Here is a 23531-nt window from a genome sequence, read left to right as displayed (position 1 = left end):
TATAGGCTATTTACACTTTAATTGCCACGTAGTGGAAATGGTTAAAGAAACTCTATTTATTCACTTGCAAAGACCTCTTACCATGGGTCCGATTCATATGTTTCCAATCAAAGTCATCTTCAGTTTCTTGTTTCCAGTCACAGTCTTCACGATCAAAGCTACAGTCTATAGCCACCTCTAAACATATGGAAAAGTCAAAAGGATTATCAAGTTTAGCATAAAATATCCAGTTATGTGGAGATTGAAGATAAAATGCCTGTAAAGTTTTTAAAGAGATGCAATAACTAATATAGCAATTTAATACATTCAATCTGTACAGCACATAATGATAAATTACATATAATAGTAACAATAATAGGATTAAAGGGATATATCCATGGGTGTATGGAACACAACTCCATATGAGGTGGACAGGATAACTGAAAGAGCGGAGCAGGCTTTGCTACACTGTTTCCATAACTCCCACAGAAGTCAATTTACGCAAACAGTGTAGTAGATTGAGCCACACAATTTCCGTAACTTTCATTGACTTCTATGGGATATATGGAAATAACATAGCAAAGTTCACTCAGTTGTTTTACTAGTCACAACCACCTTCTACAGCCAGGCTGGGGCAGTGGGGCTAGAATAGGAGTGTAATTATCTGGACCGGGTTCAGAGCCTTGTGTTGTAACCCAGAGGTCAGTAACAGTAAATATCTGTTGCAATAGTAGGAAGCAGGCAGGTAGCATAAACAGAATGTAGCCAGAGGTCAGTAACGGGTATATATCTGTTGCAGTACAAGGGAGCAGGCAGGTAGCATAGTCAGAATGTAGCCAGGAGGCCTATAACGGGTAGCAGCAATCATATAGAGAGGAGTGGTTATAGCAGAGCTTGACTAAAGGCAGATATCACAATAATTGCACAAAGGAACGAGGGACAAGGCCAGGTTTTTATAGCATGTCCAATCAGGAACAGGGTGGAGCTAAAACAGGGACTGGATTGCAGGAGCTGGGAACTGATCCAAAGTCATGCAGGGGAGCTGACTGATGGCTCAGCAGGTAGAGCTGCCACCTGGAGTACAGCAGCTCCTGGGTTTGAGTCCTGACAAGGAGATTGGTGTGCGTCCCACCTTTGAGACCTGCAGCAATCTGACTCTCATGGCATATCCACTAGATATGCTATAAATGTCTGAGGTTAGTATACCCCTGTAATAATCATTTATTACATAACTGCTTCTATATTGATGCACTTGCTTTTAGTTATGTGTTTTACTCTATATCTAGTTAGACATGCTTTTGTTACTTTCAAGAAACTTGATGCTGAAAACGAGGAAAGGAAGAATCGCCACCACGGTATAAATAAAAGGGGTTATCCAGTACTTTGTGTCTCTGTCCACAACAGCAGCTAGTCCAGCGAACCGCTTATCAATGAGGATCCCAAGCGGTGGTCCCCTGCTGATCAACTATTGATGACTTATCCTGAGGATAGGTCATCTATAGTAAAGTTCCAGACCCCCCCTTAAAGATAGCCCATAGCCTTCGCTTTGCAATATGAGTTTAAAGGGGTTTGTCCAGGACTAGTAAAAAGGATTTGCTGTTTTTCCAGAAACTGTGCCATGAGCTGTATCTGTTAGTTTAGTTCAGCTCCATTCACTTGCAATATCAGACAGCCCATGGACAGACGTGGCATTGGAAAAAAAGCAGATCCTTCTAATTCTGGATAAAGCCCTTTAATTAAACTGATGGTGACCTTGGTTACAACATTAGAATGAATGTCCACCCTGTATTCTACTTTTTATCCAAATGTGTTGTAAATTGTCTGTTGATTCATTTCTAGAGATGAGCGAACGTGTTCGTCCGAGCTTGATATTCGTGCGAATATTAGGGTGTTCGGGATGTTCGTTATTCGTAACGAACACCACGCGGTGTTCCGGTTACTTTCACTTCCTTCCCTGAGACGTTTGCGCGCTTTTCTGGCCAATTGAAAGACAGGGAAGGCATTACAACTTCCCCCTGCGTCGTTTAAGCCCTATACCACCCCCCTGCTGTGAGTGGCTGGGGAGATCAGGTGTCCGCCTAATATAAAAGTCGGCCCCTCCCGCGGCTCGCCTCAGATGCCTGGTGAGTTAGATGAGGGACAGTGCTGTTTGTACCGGAGCTGCTGTAGGGAAAGAATTGGTAGTTAGTGTAGGCTTCAAGACCCCCAAAGGTCCTTATTAGGGCCACTGATAGCTGTGTGTTGGCTGCTGTTAGCAGTGGCAATTATTTTTTTTCCTCAAAATCGCCTCTGCAGAGCGTTGCACCCGGCATTAGGGACAGAAGTGTTGGATAGGCAGGGAGAGTGTTAGGAGTGAGTGTAGCCTTCAAGAACCTCAACGGTCCTTTCTAGGGCCATATTTAACCGTGTGCAGTACTGTGCTGGCTGCTGTTAGCTGTGCTGCATATTTTTTTTCTTCTCAAAATCGCCTCTGCAGAGCATTGCACCCTCCATTGATACTGCAGGGAAAGAATTGTATAGGCAGGGCCACAACACAGTTATTATTCATTGAATATACGCAGTGCGGCCTTTTGCTTGTAAAACAACTGAAAACAAATCTATTTGTCCAGCCTCTGTCCGTCCTAAGGGCTGTGGACACGTGTGAGCTGCGTGTACAACGTTAAAAAATCAGACGCACCAAGCTACGCTTTACTGCTGGCTTCGCCATTTGCTTTCCTTAATTGGGAAAAAAATACCTGCTCTGCCAGAGTTATAATAACTCTGCTACCCTCACGTTCTGTGACACATTAGCAGGGACACAGCACAGTTATTAAACTTCTCATGTTCATTGAATATACGCAGTGCTGCCTTTTGGTTGAAAAAAAAACTGAAAACAAATCTATTTGTCCAGCCTCTGTCCGTCCTAAGGGCTGTGGACACGTGTGAGCTGCGTGAACAACGTTGAAAAATCAGACGCACCCAGCTACGCTTTACTGCTGGCTTCGCCATTTGCTTTCCTTAATTGGGAAAAAAATACCTGCTCTGCCAGAGTTATAATAACTCTGCTACCCTCACGTTCTGTGACACATTAGCAGGGACACAGCACAGTTATTAAACTTCTCATGTTCATTGAATATACGCAGTGCTGCCTTTTGGTTGAAAAAAACTGAAAACAAATCTATTTGTCCAGCCTCTGTCCGTCCTAAGGGCGGTGGACACGTGTGAGCTGCGTGAACAACGTTGAAAAATCAGACGCACCCAGCTACGCTTTACTGCTGGCTTCGCCATTTGCTTTCCTTAATTAAGAAAAAAATACCTGCTCTGCCAGAGTTATAATAACTCTGCTACCCTCACGTTCTGTGACACATTAGCAGGGACACAGCACAGTTATTAAACTTAGATTATTCATTCACTAGAGGCAGTGGGGCCTTTCGTTTTCCAAAAAGGGAAAAAATTATATTTGGCCTGCAGTCTTGCGCCAATTTATTTCTGCCTGTGAAATCAAATCACTGGTAATACAGCATGCTGAGGGGTAGGGGTAGGCCTAGAGGACGTGGACGCGGCCGAGGACGCGGAGGGCCAAGTCAGGGTGTGGGCACAGGCCGAGCTCCTGATCCCGGTGTGTCGCAGCCGACTGCTGCGCGATTAGGAGAGAGGCACGTTTCTGGCGTCCCCACATTCATCGCCCAATTAATGGGTCCACGCGGGAGACGGTTATTAGAAAATGAGCAGTGTGAGCAGGTCCTGTCCTGGATGGCAGAAAGTGCTTCGAGCAACCTATCGTCAACACGCAGTTCTGCGCCGTCCACTGCTGCAAATCCGAATCCTCTGTCTGCTGCTCCTCCTTCCTCCCAGCCTCCTCACTCCACTACAATGACACCTGCTCAGGAGCGGGAAGACTCCCAGGAACTGTTCTCGGGCCCCTGCTCAGATTGGGCAGCAGCGGTTCCTCTCCCACCAGAGGAGTTTATCGTCACTGATGCCCAACCATTCGAAAGTTCCCGGGGTCCGGGGGAAGAGGCTGGGGACTTCCGCCAACTGTCTCAACAACTTTCTGTGGGTGAGGAGGACGATGACGATCAGACACAGTTGTCTTGCAGTGAGGTAGTAGTAAGGGCAGTAAGTCCGAGGGAGCAGCGCACAGAGGATTCGGAGGAAGAGCAGCAGGACGATGAGGTGACTGACCCCACCTGGTGTGCAACGCTTACTCAGGAGGACAGGTCTTCAGAGGGGGAGTCAAGGGCATCAGCAGGGCAGGTTGCAAGAGGCAGTGCGGTGGCCAGGGGTAGAGGCAGGGCCAGACCGAATAATCCACCAAGTGTTTCCCAAAGCGCCCCCTCGCGCCATGCCACCCTGCAGAGGCCGAGGTGCTCTAAGGTCTGGCAGTTTTTCACAGAGACGCCTGACGACCGACGAACAGTGGTGTGCAACCTTGGTTGCGCAAAGCTCAGCCGGGGAGCCAACACCAACAGCCTCACCACCACCACCATGCGCAGACATATGATGGCCAAGCACCCCACAAGGTGGGACGAAGGCCGTTCAGCGCCTCCGGTTTGCACCCCTGCCTCTCCCCCTGTGCCCCAACCTGCCACTGAGATGCAACCCCCCTCTCAGGACACAGGCACTACCGCCTCATGGCCTGCACCCACACCCTCATCTCTGCTGTCCTCGGCCCCATCCAGCAGTGTAGTTCAGCGCACCGTCCAGCCGTCGCTTGCGCAAGTGTTCGAGCGCAAGCGCAAGTACGCCGCCACGCACCCGCACGCTCAAACGTTAACCGTCCGCATAGCAAAATTCATCAGCCTTGAGATGCTGCCGTATAGGGTTGTGGAAACTGAGTCCTTCAAAAGTATCATGGAGGCGGCGGCCCCGCGCTACTCAGTTCCCAGTCGCCACTACTTTTCCCGATGTGCCGTCCCAGCCCTGCACGACCACGTCTCCCGCAACATTGTACGCGCCCTCACCAACGCGGTTACTGCCATGGTCCACTTAACAACGGACACGTGGACAAGCACAGGCGGGCAGGGCCACTACATCTCCCTGACGGCACATTGGGTGAATTTAGTGGAGGCTGGGACAGAGTCAGAGCCTGGGACCGCTCACGTCCTACCCACCCCCAGAATTGCGGGCCCCAGCTCGGTGCTGGTATCTGCGGAGGTGTATGCTTCCTCCACTAAAGCACCCTCCTCCTCCTCCTCCTCTGTCTCGCAATCAAGATGTGTTAGCAGCAGCATGTCGCCAGCAGTCGGTGTCGCGCGGTGTGGCAGCACAGCGGTGGGCAAGCGTCAGCAGGCCGTGCTGAAACTACTCAGCTTAGGCGATAAGAGGCACACGGCCCACGAACTGCTGCAGGGTCTGACACAGCAGACCGACCGCTGGCTTGCGCCGCTGAGCCTCCAACCGGGCATGGTCGTGTGTGACAACGGCCGTAAGCTGGTGGCGGCTCTGCAGCTCGGCAGCCTCACGCACGTGCCATGCCTGGCCCATGTCTTTAATTTGGTGGTTCAGCGCTTTCTGAAAAGCTACCCCCACTTGTCATACCTGCTCGGAAAGGTGCGCCAGCTCTGCGCACATTTCCGCAAATCCCACACGCACGCTGCCACCCTGCGGACACTGCAACATCGCCAGTGCACCGACTGCTGTGCGACGTGCCCACACAGTGGAACTCTACGCTCCACATGTTGGCCAGACTCTATGAGCAGCGTAGAGCTATAGTGGAATACCAACTCCAACTTGCGCGGCGCAGTGGGAGTCAGCCTCCTCAATTATTTACAGAAGAGTGGCCCTGGTTGGCAGCCATCTGCCAGGTCCTTGGAAAATTTGAGGAGTCTACCCAGGTGGTGAGCGGCGATGCTGCAATCATTAGCGTCACCATTCCTCTGCTATGCATCTTGAGAAGTTCCCTGCAAGGCATAAAGGCAGACGCTTTGCGCTCGGAAACAGAGCCGGGGGGAAGACAGTATGTCGCTGGATAGTCAGAGCACCCTCCTGTCTATATCTCAGCGTGTTCAGGAGGAGGAGGAGGAGCATGAGAAGGATGAGGAGGAGGGGGAAGAGACAGCTTGGCCCACTTATGACGGTACCCATGCTGCTTGCCTGTCATCCTTTCAGCGTGTATGGCCTGAGGAGGAGGAGGAGGAGGAGGAGGAGGATCCTGAAAGTGATCTTCCTAGTGAAGACAGCCATGTGTTGCGTACAGGTACCCTGGCACACATGGCTGACTTCATGTTAGGATGCCTTTCTCGTGACCCTCGCGTTACACGCATTCTGGCCACAACGGATTACTGGGTGTACACACTGCTCGACCCACGCTATAAGGAGAACCTGCCCACTCTCATTCCCGAAGAGGAAAGGGGTTCGAGAGTGTTGCTATACCACAGGACCCTTGCGGACAAGCTGATGGTAAAATTCCCATCCGACAGCGCTAGTGGCAGAAGGCGCAGTACCGAGGGCAAGGTAGCAGGGGAGGTGCGGAGATAGAGCAGCATGTACATCCCAGGCAGTGCAACAGTCTTTAAGGGCCTGGCCAGCTTTATGGCTCCCCACCAAGACTGTGTCACCGCTCCCCAGTCAAGGCTGAGTCGGCGGGAGCACTGTAAAAGGATGGTGAGGGAGTACGTAGCCGATCGCACGACCATCCTCGGTGACGCCTCTGCCCCCTACAACTACTGGGTGTCGAAGCTGGACACGTGGCCTGAACTAGCGCTGTATGCCCTGGAGGTGCTTGCTTGTCCTGCGGCTAGCGTCTTGTCGGAGAGGGTGTTTAGTGCGGCTGGGGGAATCATCACAGATAAGCGTAGCCGCTTGTCAACCCACAGTGCCGACAGGCTTACACTCATCAAGATGAACAAAGGCTGGATTTCCCCAGACTTCTGTTCTCCACCAGCGGACAGCAGCGATACGTAAGCAATACGTAGGCTACACCCGCGGATGGAAGCTACGTTCTCTCTCACCATCCAAAACGGGGACATTTCTGCTTCATCAATCTGTGTCTAATATTCCTCCTCCTCCTCCTCCTGCTACTCCTCCTGAAACCTCACGTAATCACGCTGAACGGGCAATTTTTCTTAGGGCCACAAGGCTCACTCAAATAATTTTTCTAAACAATTTTTAAAAGTTTCAATGCTCTTAAAAGCGTTGGAACTGTAACTTGAACCAATTTTTTGTTACACTGGGCTGCCTCCAGGCCTAGTTACCACTTAAGCCACATTAACCAAAGCAATTAATGGGTTTCACCTGCCCTCTTGGCTGGCCATGGCCAATTTTTGGGATGTACATTAGTACTGTTGATACAGCAATTTTTGTGGGCCCTCGCCTACAGTGTAATCAAATAAATTTTTAGCCCACCTGCATTAAGCACGACATTACTACCTCAGCTGTGTTGGGCAATGCAATGGGATATTTCTATGTACCGCCGGTGGGTTCCAGGGAGCCACCCATGCTGTAGGTGCACACGGAGTGTAACCTACATGTGTCCACTTGTAAAGAACCCCAGTCTGACTGGGGCATGCAGTGTGGGCCGAAGCCCACCTGTATTACGCACGACATTACTACCTCAGCTGTGTTGGGCAATGCAATGGGATATTTCTATGTACCGCCGGTGGCTTCCTGGCACCCACCCAGGCAGTGGATCCACAGGGAGTGTAACCTACATGTGTCCACTTGTAAAGAACCCCAGTCTGACTGGGGCATGCAGTGTGGGCCGAAGCCCACCTGTATTACGCACGACATTACTACCTCAGCTGTGTTGGGCAATGCAATGGGATATTTCTATGTACCGCCGGTGGCTTCCTGGCACCCACCCAGGCAGTGGGTCCACAGGGAGTGTAACCTACATGTGTCCACTTCTAAAGAACCCCAGTCAGACTGGGGCATGCAGTGTGGGCCGAAGCCCACCTCTATTACGCACGACATTACTACCTCAGCTGTGTTGGGCAATGCAATGGGATATTTTTGTGTACCGCCGGTGGGTTCCAGGGAGCCACCCATGCTGTCGGTCGACAGGGACTTCACAATAGGGAGTTGTACCTGCCTGTGTCTATGAATTAAAAAGCCCGGTCTAACTGGGGCATGCAGACACCTTGACAGAATGAATAGTGTGTGGCACATAGGTTCCCCATTGCTATGCCCACGTGTGCAGCTCCTGATGGCGGTGGCACAGGATTCTATTTCTCATTGCTTCTGTACAGCATTGTGGGCTATCGCCCCGCCCCTTTTAAAGAGGGTCGCTGCCTAGCCGTGCCAACCCTCTGCAGTGTGTGCCTGCGGTTCCTCCTCATGGCAGACGCACTTATAAATAGACATGAGGGTGGTGTGGCATGAGGGCAGCTGAAGGCTGCGCAGGGACACTTTGGTGTGCGCTGTGGTGGTGGTGGGGGGGGTTGGGCAGCATGTAACCCAGGAGAAGTGGCAGTGGAGTGTCATGCAGGCAGTGATTGTGCTTTGTTGGAGGTAGTGTGGTGCTTAGCTAAGGTATGCATTGCTAATGAGGGCTTTTCAGAAGTAAAAGTTGTTAGGAGGGGGGGGGGGGCCCACTCTTGCCGCTATTGTGGCTTAATAGTGGGACCTGTGAACTTGAGATGCAGCCCAACATGTAGCCCCTCGCCTGCCCTATCCGTTGCTGTGTCGTTCCCATCACTTTCTTGAATTGCCCAGATTTTCACACATGAAAACCTTAGCGAGCATCGGCGAAATACAAAAATGTTCTGGTCGCCCATTGACTTCAATGGGGTTCGTTGTTCGAAACGAACCCTCGAACATCGCGGGAAGTTCGTTCCGAATAACGAACACCCGAACATTTTGGTGTTCGCTCATCTCTATTCATTTCTTAATGCATTTTTATTAGCATTCATTCACAGATTTGCTGCAGAAATTTCTGCAACAAAACGGTCACATGTGATTTTACCATAATAGTGACTGCTCCCATTTCCTGATACAAAGCTTCTAATCGCCCGTATAGTCATGGTTTTAAAAGATATCCTGACAACTGCCTGCAGCGTCCACTAGAGGGAGTATAGGAGCTAACTGTGTTACGTCGAATTTAATGGGGTTTGAGGTATGTCAATGGAAAAATTAAAAAGTTGTGGTTCTTGGAAGGCAGGGACGAAAGAACTAAAATAAAAGTTATAAATCTCTGGTGTTAAAAAGGTAAAAGGAAATTGTCACCTCGGAACAGCACCATAAGTGAAGGGCACTTCACCGGTGGACACTGTGGGAACGTGAGAGTGGGTGAAGATTAAAAATACATACCCAAACTCCTCTTCACCTCCCCAAACAGCAAATAGTTGAGTATTATGCTGTCCATACTACAGGTACCGTGTTTCCCCCAAAATAAGGCCCTGCCTTATATTAATTTTTGCCCCAAAAGAGGCAGCAGGTCTTATTTTCGGGGGATGTCCATGTCCCTCCCACTGGTTTGCAAAGTTCTGGGGCTCCTACACTCCTCAGCCGCCGACAGAACATTACTTCCTAGTTGTGGCGTTCATAAAGTCGCTGCTCTCAATGCTAATCAATGCAATGCTCGTTGAGCCAACGTAACAGCTGTGATTAGCTGCTCTCAGCTGGAGGGATCCAGACCGCACCTGCTAGTTAATGTATTAATTTTTTTAATGTAGTCTAGCTATGACTTATTTTCAGGGTAGGGCTTATATTTCAAGCATCCCCAAAAATAACCAAAAATTATGGTAGGGCTTATTTTCAGGGAAGCACCGTAGCACGAAATCCCAACTCTGAAATGCTGCTACCTTTTAAAGAAAATATACTTTAACCTGTTTAGGTCCAGGCACAGTAAATATACAGCCCCTGATCCTGGGCTTAAAGCCTAGCTATATGTAAAATTACAGCAGGGATTTAAGCCTTTTCCTTCCGCGAGTACACAGCACTTGATGAGCGCTGTGTACTAAAAAGTGAAAGTGGATGTGTAACTTTCAATACGGGAGCCGGGGGGGGGGGGGGGGTCATGGGACCACCAGGATTCCCTACTGTAGCAGAGCTGCAGGGTTGTACTACACCCTGACCAGCTCTGCCAGTGGCTAATGTCACTACAGGGGATGTTTTCTCTGTAACTGGGGCTCCTATCGTTTTTTATTGCGTTTTTTCTGGGAGACAGGGTAACTAAAAAAGTGCATTTCTGGCGTTCTTTATTTTATTTTTCGGACAACGTTCACCGTGCGGGAAAAATAATGCACTACTTTGATAGTTCGGACTTTTACGGACGCAGCGATACCAAATACATATTTTTATTGCATGATTTAGATTTTTTAATAATAGATATGGCAAAAGGGGGGTGATTTAAACTTTTTTAACATTACTTTGAAGTCCCCCTGGGGGACTTTAACATGCGATGCTTTGATCGCTCCTGCAGTATGACATAATACTATAGCATTACGTCATACTGCTTTTTGACAGGCAGTCTATGAAGCCACCCCAAGGGGATGGCTTGATAGGCAGTCTGGTAAGGCAGCCCTGGGGCCTTTCATTAGGCCCCCGGCTGCCATGACACCTGCACGGCTCCCCCAATCTCACCGCGGGGGGGGAGGGGGAAGGGGGGGCGTGTGGAGACTCAAGACTGGAGAAGAAATCTACGGTGCACCATGGGAGAAGACCCGCGGTGCACCATGGGAGAAAACCGCGGTGCACCTTTGGGAAAGGACCGGCGGCCATCTTGAAAGAAGAATTTTATAAGTTCATGTAACGCTGAATTGGTGAGTAGAAACCATCTTTAAAAACGCTTTCCGCGGGTACATTGTGATGTTTGCTGTAGAAGGGGGACTCGGCAGAGAAAAAAATTTTGATTTTGCCTCGGGACAACCCCTTTAAGATACAAAACAGCCTGGTCCTTAAGGGGTTAAAAAGCAGCTGGGAAAAGTCATCCTAGTGGCTCCTCACCCGCTTTTCCCACATGGCTCGGGTAAATTGACAGATTTATACAGAAATGTTTTAAACATGTTTGTAATGCTGCATCGGAGCAACAGACCTTCAACCACTTAAGAAACAAATCCGCACAGAATTTTGGACAAAAAAAACCTACTTAATGATCCAAGGTATTTATTTACTCTTTGGGTAATTAGGCAGAGCTCTGCAATCAAACCTACACATAGTGTATGAATCTTACATTTATGTAGTAAGATACCAGACTACTAACGTGGAAATGCCTCTTTAATTGATAACAATCAACATTCTCTTTTAGAGAGAAAATATACTAATATGTAAATGTAAATTGAACATTACCTTCTGATTTTAAGGAAGTGGCCTTCTGACCTAGAAGACTTGCCCTAAAAGCAGGCTCCTCTCTCTTAACCTGTAAGGCTAATGGAAAATAGGTTAAATATATATTATGTCCACCCATAGTCTTCCCAAAGCAAGCCAACAATCCTACAATGGAGGTCGAGCCTCAGCACTACCTGGGCAAATGTCAGGACTCCATGGAATTGAGGGGTCTATTACACAGGGGTCTCACTCTGTCCCTTGAGAACCCACATGCACCTAGAACCAGCCCTGCTAGGAAACAGTAAATAGGCCAGATGATCCTGGGATCAAGAAAGGCAAAAAGTAACAAGACGGCAAGATATTGAGAACTACGGAGAAAGAGAATAAGAACCACCAGCCATCTGTAAAATACCTCATTTTGCTGATCAGGTGTTGTACTTCTCAGCGAGAACCATGAAGCATACTGTGCTTCTGTTATGCAGATGCAAAACACTTAGGCCATGCTCACACATGCAGTCAGCAAAATGCTGTGCTTTTACCACCACTTTTGGATGCAAGTTACTGCACCCAACAGCGGGTTTTAGCGCACCCCATCATTCTGATGGGTGATGACGTGCGGTAACCGTCAGAGCGCATGTTTGCGAGGCCCCTATTGAAGTCAATGGGAGCATTATACCATAATTACTGTGGCGTATGTGTGAAAGTGGCCTTATATTGTGAAAGTAAACCTGAATTGCAACTCCCCGTGTCCTTGAAGTTACTCCTCCTTGGGTATACTGGCCAAGTTTCATCTCAAGGGGGCAGCAACTTACCATCAAGGAGGTACACCCTGGGGTTGTGCAGGCCAATAAAAACTTAGACTTAAAGGGGTTGTCTCGCGCCGAAACGTTTTTTTTTTTTTCCTCCATAGGCCCCCTGTTCGGCGCAGGACAACCCCAAAGGATGTGTTAAAAAAAATTTTTTTTATTACTTACCCGAATCCCCGCTCTGCAACGTCTTCCTTCTTCTTCCTTCACCAAGATGGCCGCCGGGATCTTCACCCACGATGCACCGGGGGTCTTCTCCCATGGTGCACCGTGGGCTCTGTGCGGTCCATTGCCGATTCCAGCCTCCTGATTGGCTGGAATCGGCACACGTGACGGGGCGGAGCTACGAGGACCAGCTCTCTGGCACGAGCGGCCCCATTCACCAGGAAGAAGACCGCACAGCGCAAGCGCGTCTAAAACAGCAAGAAGACATCAGAATTAGACGGCACCATGGCGACGAGGACGCTAGCAATGGAGCAGATAAGTGAATAACTTCTGTATGGCTCATATTTAATGCATGATGTATATTACAAAGTGCATTAATATGGCCATACAGAAGTGTATAACCCCGCTTGCTTTCGCGAGACAACCGCTTTAATGGTGGGAAGCAGAATAAAATAATAATAATAGCAATACTTACCTTTTCGATCCCCTGCCATTCCATTGCGGCTGTCTCCCTGCCGGAGTTTGTGCTGAAGTACTGATGTCACGTTGGACACACGTGACCGCTCATGCCAATTACTGGCCTCACAGTAGTAAAATATAGACAGAGACCCTACATTCTGTTCTCCGCTGTCCGGTTGGCATGAAGTGGTGTAAGTAACAATGCTTGCTGCCAGTTATTTATCATTCCGAAGCTTTTATCTTTCTTGTTTGACATTAATATTGCAGTGAGATCTCCCGTTACATTAATAAACATACTTGGAAACATTTACACCTAGACCACACAGGAAGTCATCGGATGCAGAATCTGGGTTAAAGCAGGTTCTGCCTTCCAACAAATATGCATTAAGTTTGCAAGCACAGACTTTCTTCTTTCCTTACATGGTCTGATACGAAGAGACCAATTGCACAAGTCTGGCTTCTGTTTCCTATGTTTAGTAGACTGTATTTCTGAACAATCCATCAGATGAATTAACTCAACACTTATGGAACTATTGCCAAGGAAAGCTGTGCAATGTGAGAATAGATAGTGTAGTGCCAAGAGCTAATTGTATCATGTGGGATCTCGCATTAAACACATTAAGTGTTTTATTTAATAAAGAAGTTATTGTACTCTCCTACCAGAATCCCTAAACTATATCTGTTCTGCCAAACACTGCAGCTTAAGGAGGACCTGTCACGTCCTCACAGCACTGACACTGACTGCATCTTAACGAGGACCTATCACGTCCTCACAGCACTGACACTGGCTGCATCTTAACGAGGACCTGTCACGTCCTCACAGCACTGACACTGGCTGCATCTTTACAAATGCCGCTTCACTCATTTCATTGTTTGTTTTTTCTTCTAGACCCCATGTACACCAGGAATTAGTGCCATTAGTTCTAGCACCCCATACTAGTAATTTGTCAGGTGGATGGCCTCCACTGTCCGGTTTGAATGTGGCTGAGATAGCACTCCATGGACACTGGGTGATGCTTGCATGTAGGGTACAAAACCGCTGTAGCCAGTGCTTGGCTGCAGCGGGTTACCTGGATGTGTAGCACGTCATCGCCCCAACAGATTACATACCAGCGGGGACCACCAGAGCATTGGGACGAATGTGAATGAAGTTTTTTTTTTTTTGGTAGGGTGTGTGTGTGTGTGTGGGGGAATCTACACTTTTCAAAAGCCAGAACTTTTTTTGTCACCGTAGCCATATGAGGGCTTGTTCGTTGCATGGCGTGCTGTAGTTTTTATTGGCACCATTTTGCAGTATATATGTTTTCAATAACTTCTATTAATAATTTTGGGGAGGCAGGTTAAAAAAGCATTAATTCAAATTTTTTGAACGGTGTTCACTTTGTAGTTAGTATAAGTGACAATTTTTTTTAGGTTTATCTTTTTTACAATAAAAAAACTTTTTTTACTTTTGCATCCTAGCATTCAAAGACCCCATAACGTATTTTTTATTTTTCTATTGACAGAGCTGCTTGTTTTTTGTGTGATGAGCTGTAGTTTTTATTGGTACCATTTTGGGGTTCATACATGACTTGTTTGATCCCTTCTTTATTGTGTTTTTTTGGGGAGGCGAAATAAGCAAAAGTAAAAACATTTTGGCTCAGTTTTTTTTTCTTTTTTATAGCATTTGCTGTCTTTGGCTGTGTGTTCTTTTTTTGTTTCTATGGTAACGAATGTTACATCCGATGAAAACAAAATGGCGGAGTCTAAGGCGATATTCACCGCAAGTGAGAGCAGAGGAGTGATAAAATTCTTGTTCTGCAAGGAAAGTCCGCAAAGGATATTCATGGTGATATGTCGCCGACATTGGGGGATCAATGCCCTTCATATTCTACAGTTAAGAACTGGGTTGCCAAATTTAAAACGGGCCACTTCAGCACCAATGATGAGGAACGTCCTAGACGACCGAGAGAGGTTGTTGTTCTGGAGATCGTTGATGCTGTGCACAACCTCATACTGGAGAATCAGCCAATTTCAGCTAAAGGAATACCAGATATCATGGGGATTTCTCATGAACGTGTTTGTGTCATTATCTGTGAACATTTGAACATGAAGAAGCTATCTGCAAAGTGAGTCCCCAAATGTTTGACAACAGATCAGAAAAGCATGCGAGTGAAAACTTCCTGGCCCATTTGTCAGCGTTTCCAGACTGATAAGAACTTCCTGGATCGAATGGTCACTATGGATGAGACCAGGATTTATTTGTAGGACCCTGAAACCAAGGAGCAGTCAAAAGAGTGGAGGCACAGTGGTTCTCCTCGCCCAAAGAAGTTCAGGGTGCAGAAATCTGCCACTAAGGTGATGGTGTCTGTGTTCTGTGATAAGGAGGGAGTGCTGCTAGTGGACTACCTTCAAAATGGTTCCACCATCAATGCAAGGAATTACATTGAACTTTTGGACCAATTGAAGGCAGCTCTGAAGGCCAAAAGGTGCGGCAAGCTGTCTAAAGGAATCTTGTTCCTGCAAGACAACGCCTCCGCTCACACTGCACAAGCGACCACGGCGAAACTGGTGGAGCTAGGCTTCCAACTGGTTGACCACCCACCTTAATCACCAGATCTAGCTCCCTCCGACTATCATCTGTTTCCAAACCTGAAGAAACACCTCAAGGGTACCAAATTTCACACCATTTCTGATGCCATGGCTGCTACGGATGACTGGTTTGAGGCACAACTGAAATCCTTCCTTTTGCAAGGTTTACAGAACTTGGAATACCGATGTAAGAAGTGTGTTGGCATCAATGGAGAGTATGTGGAATAAATGTAAAGTTTCATCTTCCTATCTCGTTTCTTTCTGGATAAAGCCAAAGACTTATCAGCAGCCCCTCGTATATTTTTCAAAACAGTAAGGGGAAAAGTGTTGTATTGGGTTTTTTTCACCATTCTTATTTTTCTTCACCTTTTCAGGCATTCGTAGGGGACTGGAATTTGGAATCTTATGGATATTCTTGCTATTCATGTACATTGGAAGCCATGGCAGACCTTGAGGCCATCGTCCTACAGCTGCCAAGGCAACCCATCAACCCTCTGTGAAATCATGATAGAGGGCTGCTGATGTAACAAGGGAAGCTTTTTATGTCTGTTAACTTTGTAAATGCTGCAATCAACAAATCAACATTGATCACAGCATAAAAGAGGGTAACAGTGGGAACTAGTGTTCTCAACGATCCCCACCATTTCATCAGGATGCCAGAATCCTGCTGTGGAGAGCTGTGCCTGCTCCATCCATATGCTGTAAATGTTACGGCATTGCCCAGCAACCCCTTCCCACCCATGACATGAAAGGGTTAAAAGTGTTATCCCGGGTTACAGAAAAGGGTCTACTAATTTCCAAGAAACAGCACCACTCTTTTCTATGGGATGTGCATGATATTGCAGCTCAGCTTCATTCCCTGGAATGAGAATCAGCTGCAATACCAGATAGAGCCCATAACCTAGGGTGTCTCTGTTTATGTGAAAAAAACCCTAGAAGACTGATGGTAGAAAAGACCACATGGCCCCTCTAGTCTGCCCTTATATTATTTCCTTATGCGCTTTTCCCAGGCATGTTCACATTCACTTACTATTGATTTCCCAACCACATCTGCTGGAAGTTTGTTCCAAGCATCTGATACTCAGTAAAATATTAATTTCTGACATTGCTTTTCATCTCTCCCCCCAACTAATCTCAGATTACGCCCCCTTATTGTAGTGTTGATTTTGACAATTACATGATTTCTATATGGCATTTTCATCCACCTTTCCCCTTTGCAGGCATATCTCTAGTTTTCAGTTCTCTCTGAGCTGCTTGGAGGAGCCTTCTGTTATGCTGTGCTCTAAACACTGAACATGCAAAAACAGCAAATTCTGCTTCCTAACTGTCTGTAAACACACATAACATTATCAAGCAGTGGACTAGATAACTACTGGGCAGTGTAGATGAGATTTTAGTAGCTGTAAAGTCAACCTCACACATAGCATATTCACTCTGTGGGCTTTCTGCAAATCTGACCAATCAAAATATGCACAAAATCTGCAGTGGTCTAATATGCACCTAAATGGTGTGGATTTAGCCATGTTTTTAATTATGAAACTGCTACTGGACTTAACCCTTATATTTTACGAGTTGAATTCCCTGAACATAAATGAACATGCTACAGAATAAGACGCACAAGTAAACGAGGACCCTTGACGTGGGTTGTGAGCTTATTTTGGCCAAAATATTAACTGATACCTCGTATGTAATATCTAGGTATTGATGCGTAGCTTCGCAGATTGCATATATTTGCATTGCTTGTTGCCCAGCAAAAAATATTGTAGATATCGTATACGCACATGTGGTGCATATTAAGTTAATTGAAACCATTTTGCAGAAAATTCCAAAATTCTTCTACTTTAAGACTATAATGAGCATATAAGTCATGAATACAATTAGTCTCCCATGCTGGTATTTATCAGTAACATGCAGTGCAACTTTAAACACTGGGGGAGTACAGAGTGCCAGTGACGGTGTGGTTTACCAGTGGGGTGCAAGACAAAATATGGCATCATTAATAGGCTGTAAGCCTGCATGCTGCACTACACGTACCATGTGGTCTGATGCCCTGTATATGCCTTTTTTGTGCTATGCAGCCACTTCCCTCAATATAAGGAAGGTGTGTCAGTGGCTGTTCATCAGTACCTTGTACATATGCAATTGCTCCTCCATTTAAGGCCGGCTTTACACAGCCGTGACGGGCTCCGCCACGGAATTCCGCGGCGGAGCCTGTCACGGCGCCCCCCAGAGACCCCAATACTTACCTCCGGATCCGGAGTCCCACGTCCCGCATGACGCTTCGGCACGCATGCACAATAGAGCGCGTCACATGACGTGCCGGCCGCATCATATGACGCGGTTGGCGGTAGGCGGAGAGGCGGTTTCACGCTATCTTCTGCTGTGCTACAGCGGAAGATAGCGTGAACGGACGGCTTCCATTGACTGCAATGGGAGCCGTCTGCGCGTACACCCGCGGCAAATAGAGCATGCCGCGGGTGAGGCCGGGTGATTTTACGGTGCGGAATTCCGCGGTGGAATTCCGCACCGTAAGCATTGTGCTATTAGGTTCAATAGAACCTAATCTGTCCGTGGGAAGGAGCCCTAAGAGTCTGGCTGTCTGCACGTTGAATGTGGTGTTTTTACCTGCCTTCTTGTATTAGTATATCAGTAAGTAAACGGGCGTTTATTTTTTCTTTATTTCTTTTTTCTGTTACTGGAAATGGGCATCGCTTGAAAAAGGCAGCAGACAGCAAATTAGAAGGAAGTGTGACCCCTAGTGGCGAGCACTTTTCAGCACTAAAACGTATTTTTAAGTAAATAGAGTGATTTTGCTACCTATCACATTGGCCATCACATAAGCACAAGTTGTTCAAAAGTTACTAACCATTTAAATCTTTCCTGATGAGTTTTATGGTTACGACATTCTACCATATTTGCTGTCTGTCGATGGGGGAGAAAAGCAGATTCTTTTTTCTAATCCTGGATAAACCCATTAAAAGTACATCTGGAAGGTCTGTAATATGTTGTACTACAGTATGACATTGTCATTATCAACAGCTGCTGGCTATATTGCTTTTCATAGTTTAACTATAATTTGATAAGCCATATGTATCTTCAAGGTAGTAGTTCCCTAGTAATATCTAGGTATCGATGTGTAGCTCCGCAGATTGTATATATTTGCATTGCTTGTTGCCCAGCAAAAAATAGATATCGTATACGCACATGTGGTGCATATTAAGTTAATGGAAACCATTTTGCAGAAAATTCCTAAATTCTTCTACTTTAAGACTATAATGAGCATATAAGACATGAATACAATTTGTCTCCCATGCTGAAAACTCATTTAGAAATGTATCCATTCTAAAAAAATGTTCCATAACGGGAGATCAACAGCTTAGATGAAACTGCTAGAATTTATGGTGTACTTTATAAATCTCTCTTCATGCAGTGTGTTAGTTTTATAGCATTTTGACTTTGTTTATAAAATCTGTTGAAAATCCCACCCATGGATAAACCATTCCACCCAAGTGAAAAGCAGTAAAATGTCTTAAGAATTACACAAACTAAACAGAACAATAAGCACAGGGCTGGATATATTCATTTCACCTTCTTAAATACATGCAAACAATACACAGTATATCCTAAAGTGACCCTGCTTTTTAATTAGTTTACTAGGATGTTCCTTCATCCTGATATTTCATTCAAGCAGAGAGGAAGAAAAAGTTATATATACATTCTGTCACAAACCTGGCAGGACTATTCGCAGTTTTTTTTCACCACTTAGGAGTTAGTCATTTCTGGCAGTTTCGAGGTATGGAGTCCAAGAGGCTCCTGGTATACACCAGGGACCACAGCAAGGCGGTACAGACTTATCTGCCAGGGACCCACATCTATCTGCCCTCTTAAATGTGGCTCCTTGGAAATTGACAGGAAAGACTGCCAAATTGAGATCGAAGAGAGTAGTTAAATGGGACCTAAGCCAGGATCTAGAGCTCAGGTTAAAAAATGGTAAACTGGCATGGGTCAGGATTACAGGCAATGGTTCAAAGAAAGTCACAAGCCAAGGTGAAGTACACAAATGACCAGTCTCAGAAAAAGCTGCAAGAGTGTTGGAGTAAGGTTGGAACCCAATACTTGGCAACCTGATAGAACTCAGAGTGAGGTTCATGTAAGCTATCCAATTGAATTAAATGCCACGTGACTTTAAAGGGAGATCTTCAAAATTGTAGATACCACCACATAGCAACCATTGGAAAGCACCCCAGAGTGTGGTACCATGCACTGGCCACAAGAGGAAGAATTGGCTTGAATGCCATACACCAGTCAACAAAGGGTGCTCCAGCATTGGAAAGGGCAGAAAGATGGCACTGGACAGAAGAAGAACTTGCCAATGTTCTGGAACTGTTGAACAAAGTAAGCTAACTGCTGGAACCCTACTGATCATGAAACGAAAGGGTAAATACTCCTGGTGGAGTACTGAAGCCTCTTTGGCTTTTACTAGCCACAGTGCCACCTTTATGTGTGCAGTGTGACTAGTAGTGCAGCTCAGTCCTATTGACTTAAATGGGGCTGGACTACAATACTAAATATCACACATGGATGAAATATTATTTTACTAATACTTATTTAAATATTAATATTTATAACCGTTAATTAAAGGGATTGTCCTTTCTTTCAAAGTGGTGACATACTGTTAGGATAGGTTATCTCTGATACCTGGCTGTTAGTTAATGGTACCGGCTGTATAATGCAGCTGGCATCCCACAAGTGATGGTGTGGGTACAGCTGCTGAGCCTTCACCAAGACTGTGCCATACTATTAGGACTCTTTATGAGAACAGCCTTCCCACAGTGATGTAATAGTATGGCACTGCACAGGAGGTGTTAAGCTTCCGTTTGCATTCCATTGAAATCAATGATAAAAAAAGGATCAATTTTTTCTGTTTTATTTCAGTTCCCCTCCTCCAAAAACATAGCAGAGAGACAGAAATCCTGAACTGAGTTCTAAAGCAGGTGTGTGAGCAGCCTGAGGCCGGGCTGACACGAGCGTGTCTGGCAGCGTTTAGGCTGCGGGATATACGCATGCAACATGCAGTCAGTGCATAATGACTTTGCATACAGGCTGCGTGCCGCTCATCGCCATGTACTATCTTGGCATATATGCTGGCGTAATACATGCCAAGATAGGACATACTACAATTTTTCTTGCGCACATATTTTAAGCAAGTCATGTGAGCGGCAACATGGCCGTCTAGGGCAGATTGGTACAGCGCATTATGCGCAAAAGACCTGCACACAGAATACACTGTACCAACACGCTTGTGGGAGCCGGGATTTAATTTCTCTTTCCAAGTAATTTGTTTGTAGCACTTAGCACAGGAAATAACCCTGAGCAGTTCTATGGAAAATAAAACATTTTGTAAATGTTTTGTCCAACCTGACCCGACCAGCTAAATTAAGTCTTTGTCATGAGTGAGTTAATATCCAGAGTTTAGTGTGAATGCTTTGAATGTTATGTGTCAGATAACCAGGAAATATATCTGTACATTGCACTGCGCTATAAGTGCAGGTATTGGCTATTGAAAATTGGGCTTTCAATGTTATTTCCTTCTTCTAAATAATACTGATATTACGCCATTTTGCAGTGGTCCCAAATCATTCGTTTGTCAAAAATTTGATTATGAGGCGCTGTGCAAATGGCACATCAACCTTAGGCACAATCATCTTCAGTAATATTTCTTTTAGCTGAAATGTTCATTAATGTCATTAGTTGCAACATAACTGCGCTTAGATTTGAATAATCAAGTTGTGACCTCTTTACTTTTCCCATTTAGGACCTATTTACCTCAGCAGTATAAAAAATAGCAACCAATCACAGCGCAGCTTTCATTTTACCTCAGCAGTATAAGAAATGAAAGCTGAGCTGTGATTGGTTGCTATTGGCAACAAAAATTACAGGGGAAGTCGGTGAGTTTTTGATTTTTAATTCAGCTGAAGAACGCTCATGCTAAATTTCACTCAAATCAGACCAGAACTGTGGATTTGTATACGACACAAACAAACAGATTTTGCATTTTATATATAAAATGAAAATATCTGCATTTGCAACCCATCCCTGCTGGCCAATACCAATAGTTCACATTGTATAAATAGATGATCTTAATGAAAAGATTGAGTAAGGCCTCCCTCTCACAGACGTTTTTCGACAGCGTTCAGTGCTGCCTTTTCAGCGCTGCACTCAATGCTGTACAACACTCATTTCAATGGGGCTGCACTACCTAAAAAAAAAAGGCAATACTAGCCTAGCTGGCTCTGTTCAGGTCCCTGACGCTGCTTTCCGAAGCTCCAGGCAGGCTGCTGGCCACTTGTCAGCGCCGATAGAGCATCTTTTGCTAGTGATGAGGTTTGAAGATCCCGCCTCCAACAGGAAAGTGCTCTGATTGGCCGAGCACTTTCAGCCAATCAGAGCCAGCACTGGATGCACCAATCAGAGGCATTCATTGATAAATCCATTGTAAATAAAGCTTAAGAAGGCCACTCCAGCAAAAAACACATTTTTCTATCCTTTCCCCTCCTCGCCTGATTGTCACACTATGGAGGTCTCCTATGTATATTAACTCTTCGGATCTATTTCATTTTGCCTGAGGAAGGACCCTGAGCAGGTTGGAAAGCTCGCTGTAACATCATGTATTTTTGTTAGCCATTAAAAGCTATTATATCTACAAGATTACTTGGCTTCTCTTACTGAGAACAACCACATTTTCCTCATATACAGACACAACAGCTTATTCCGAAAACTCTCTGGAAATGACAGGTACGCTTTAAGTGATTGCAGTTTACGTTGTTCTGCCATAGACTCCTCCCAGCATTTACACCAGGAGACATAACTATTCCTCAGACTGGGGAGAATACACTGAATTGCATAGCAAGCATAAGAAGGTATTTCATGTCTACTTGTTACACACACTGGAACAGATTTACTAAACAGGTCTAATAGTCAAACTTAGATTAGATAATCTAAAAATGCACCAAATTCATCACAGCGGCTCATGCTGGATAGTTTGGTGCCTCTTTAGACACCTTTGTCTAGCCTTCTACCATCTATTATTTAATTTACTTGGCAACTACATTTTTAGAGAGAATCCTGGTGCAATTTTGGCGCATGGTGTCACATTTAGCTGTGCCCCTTTTCTCATTGGTGCTGCCCTTTTCCATAAACCTGAACCCTATTTGTCAAGTGAGGCGGAGGAGTTGTCTAAAAGACATAATAAATGTGCTGTAAGGCATGTAAGACAGCTTTTTGGCACAATTAGAGACCGAATTCTGGTACATTTAGCTTAGTAAGTCCCCCCCACTGTGCTTACACATATGTGATATAAGACAAAACATGAAACCTACCAAACACATCGCCTCTCAGAATCTTCTCATGTTCAATTCCATTGTCATAGTCATCATCCTCTTCCTCTTCTTCTTCCTCTTCGTCTTCATTCTGTTCAACTTCTTCATCATCGTTTTCATTGTAAGTTCCACCAAAGTAAATTCCATCCACATAGTCAAATGGCCGCAAGAGCGTTTCAGGCGATGGAGTTATAACCGGTTCGGGAATTAAATTCTTTTTCTCTTCATTCCTCTTCAGACTGTTCTTATGTGCCAAAAGTTTCTTAATTGTGGCTTTTATACTCCCAACTATTTTGGGTCTTTCTTTCACAGGCTTGTCTGGAACAGCTGAAGACAAACAAGCAAAAAGTTGGTAATTTATTAATGAATTGCTAGATAGGAAGATTGATCCTTTTTTGAACAAACATATCTTTATGTCTTTCTCTTAGTGAGTATATCATTGCTACAATACAGATTTCATCAGTTTCTGGCTATAGCTTAATAATAAGGGATTGTTTTGCTTTAGTCAGTGTTTAGTTCACAGCAATCACAATGATACTAGAGGTCTTATTACATGGGCTGATGATAATTTCCCATCTATTCAGCAATCAACTGACAATCACATCTTTCATGTTGGCATAATAAAGAAAATCGATTATCGGCAACACATTCCCTATGTAAACTATTTAGAGATGACGATTGTATTAACGATTGTTCATCTACATAAAGTTTAGGGATTGCTACACCTAAATGGGAGTCCAATGAAAGCTATATATCGTTGATTGTTACTGGCAGATTATCGGTCAGGAATGCTATCTTTTCTCCATAGGGAGAGCACTTAGAAGGTGAGTGAGTGAGGAGACTTATAAGGCCATTCATGCTCCTCTGGGTAATATGCAAATAAGGGAGATGCAACAATAAGTCTGTAGCGCCACCTATGGCAAGGCAGGAAAGCTGCTTTCTAATAGGTGGTGCTGCAGAGGTATTGTTCCATCTCCCTTACAGG

General features: G+C 45.5%; 1 protein-coding gene across 4 annotated transcripts in view; it reads right to left on the bottom strand.

The window, feature by feature from the left end:
• EGFL6 (EGF like domain multiple 6) overlaps window positions 1–23531 on the bottom strand; it is a 105618-nt gene that overhangs the window by 15824 nt on the left and 66263 nt on the right. For 3 of the 4 annotated variants that reach the window (XM_066578085.1, XM_066578077.1, XM_066578062.1), the window contains 3 exons: window positions 22547–22873; window positions 11188–11265; window positions 82–177 (listed from right to left, as the gene is read on the bottom strand). In XM_066578085.1, coding sequence (XP_066434182.1) covers window positions 82–177; window positions 11188–11265; window positions 22547–22873 — 501 coding nt within the window. The remainder of the gene's footprint in view (window positions 1–81; window positions 178–11187; window positions 11266–22546; window positions 22874–23531) is intronic. The other variant, XM_066578070.1, reaches the window with a different exon arrangement.

The sequence above is a fragment of the Eleutherodactylus coqui genome, chromosome 1, assembly GCF_035609145.1.
Source record: "Eleutherodactylus coqui strain aEleCoq1 chromosome 1, aEleCoq1.hap1, whole genome shotgun sequence".
NCBI lineage: Eukaryota > Metazoa > Chordata > Amphibia > Anura > Eleutherodactylidae > Eleutherodactylus > Eleutherodactylus coqui.
Note: the sequence above shows the minus strand (reverse complement) of the source record. Positions and strands in the feature narration are given on the sequence as shown.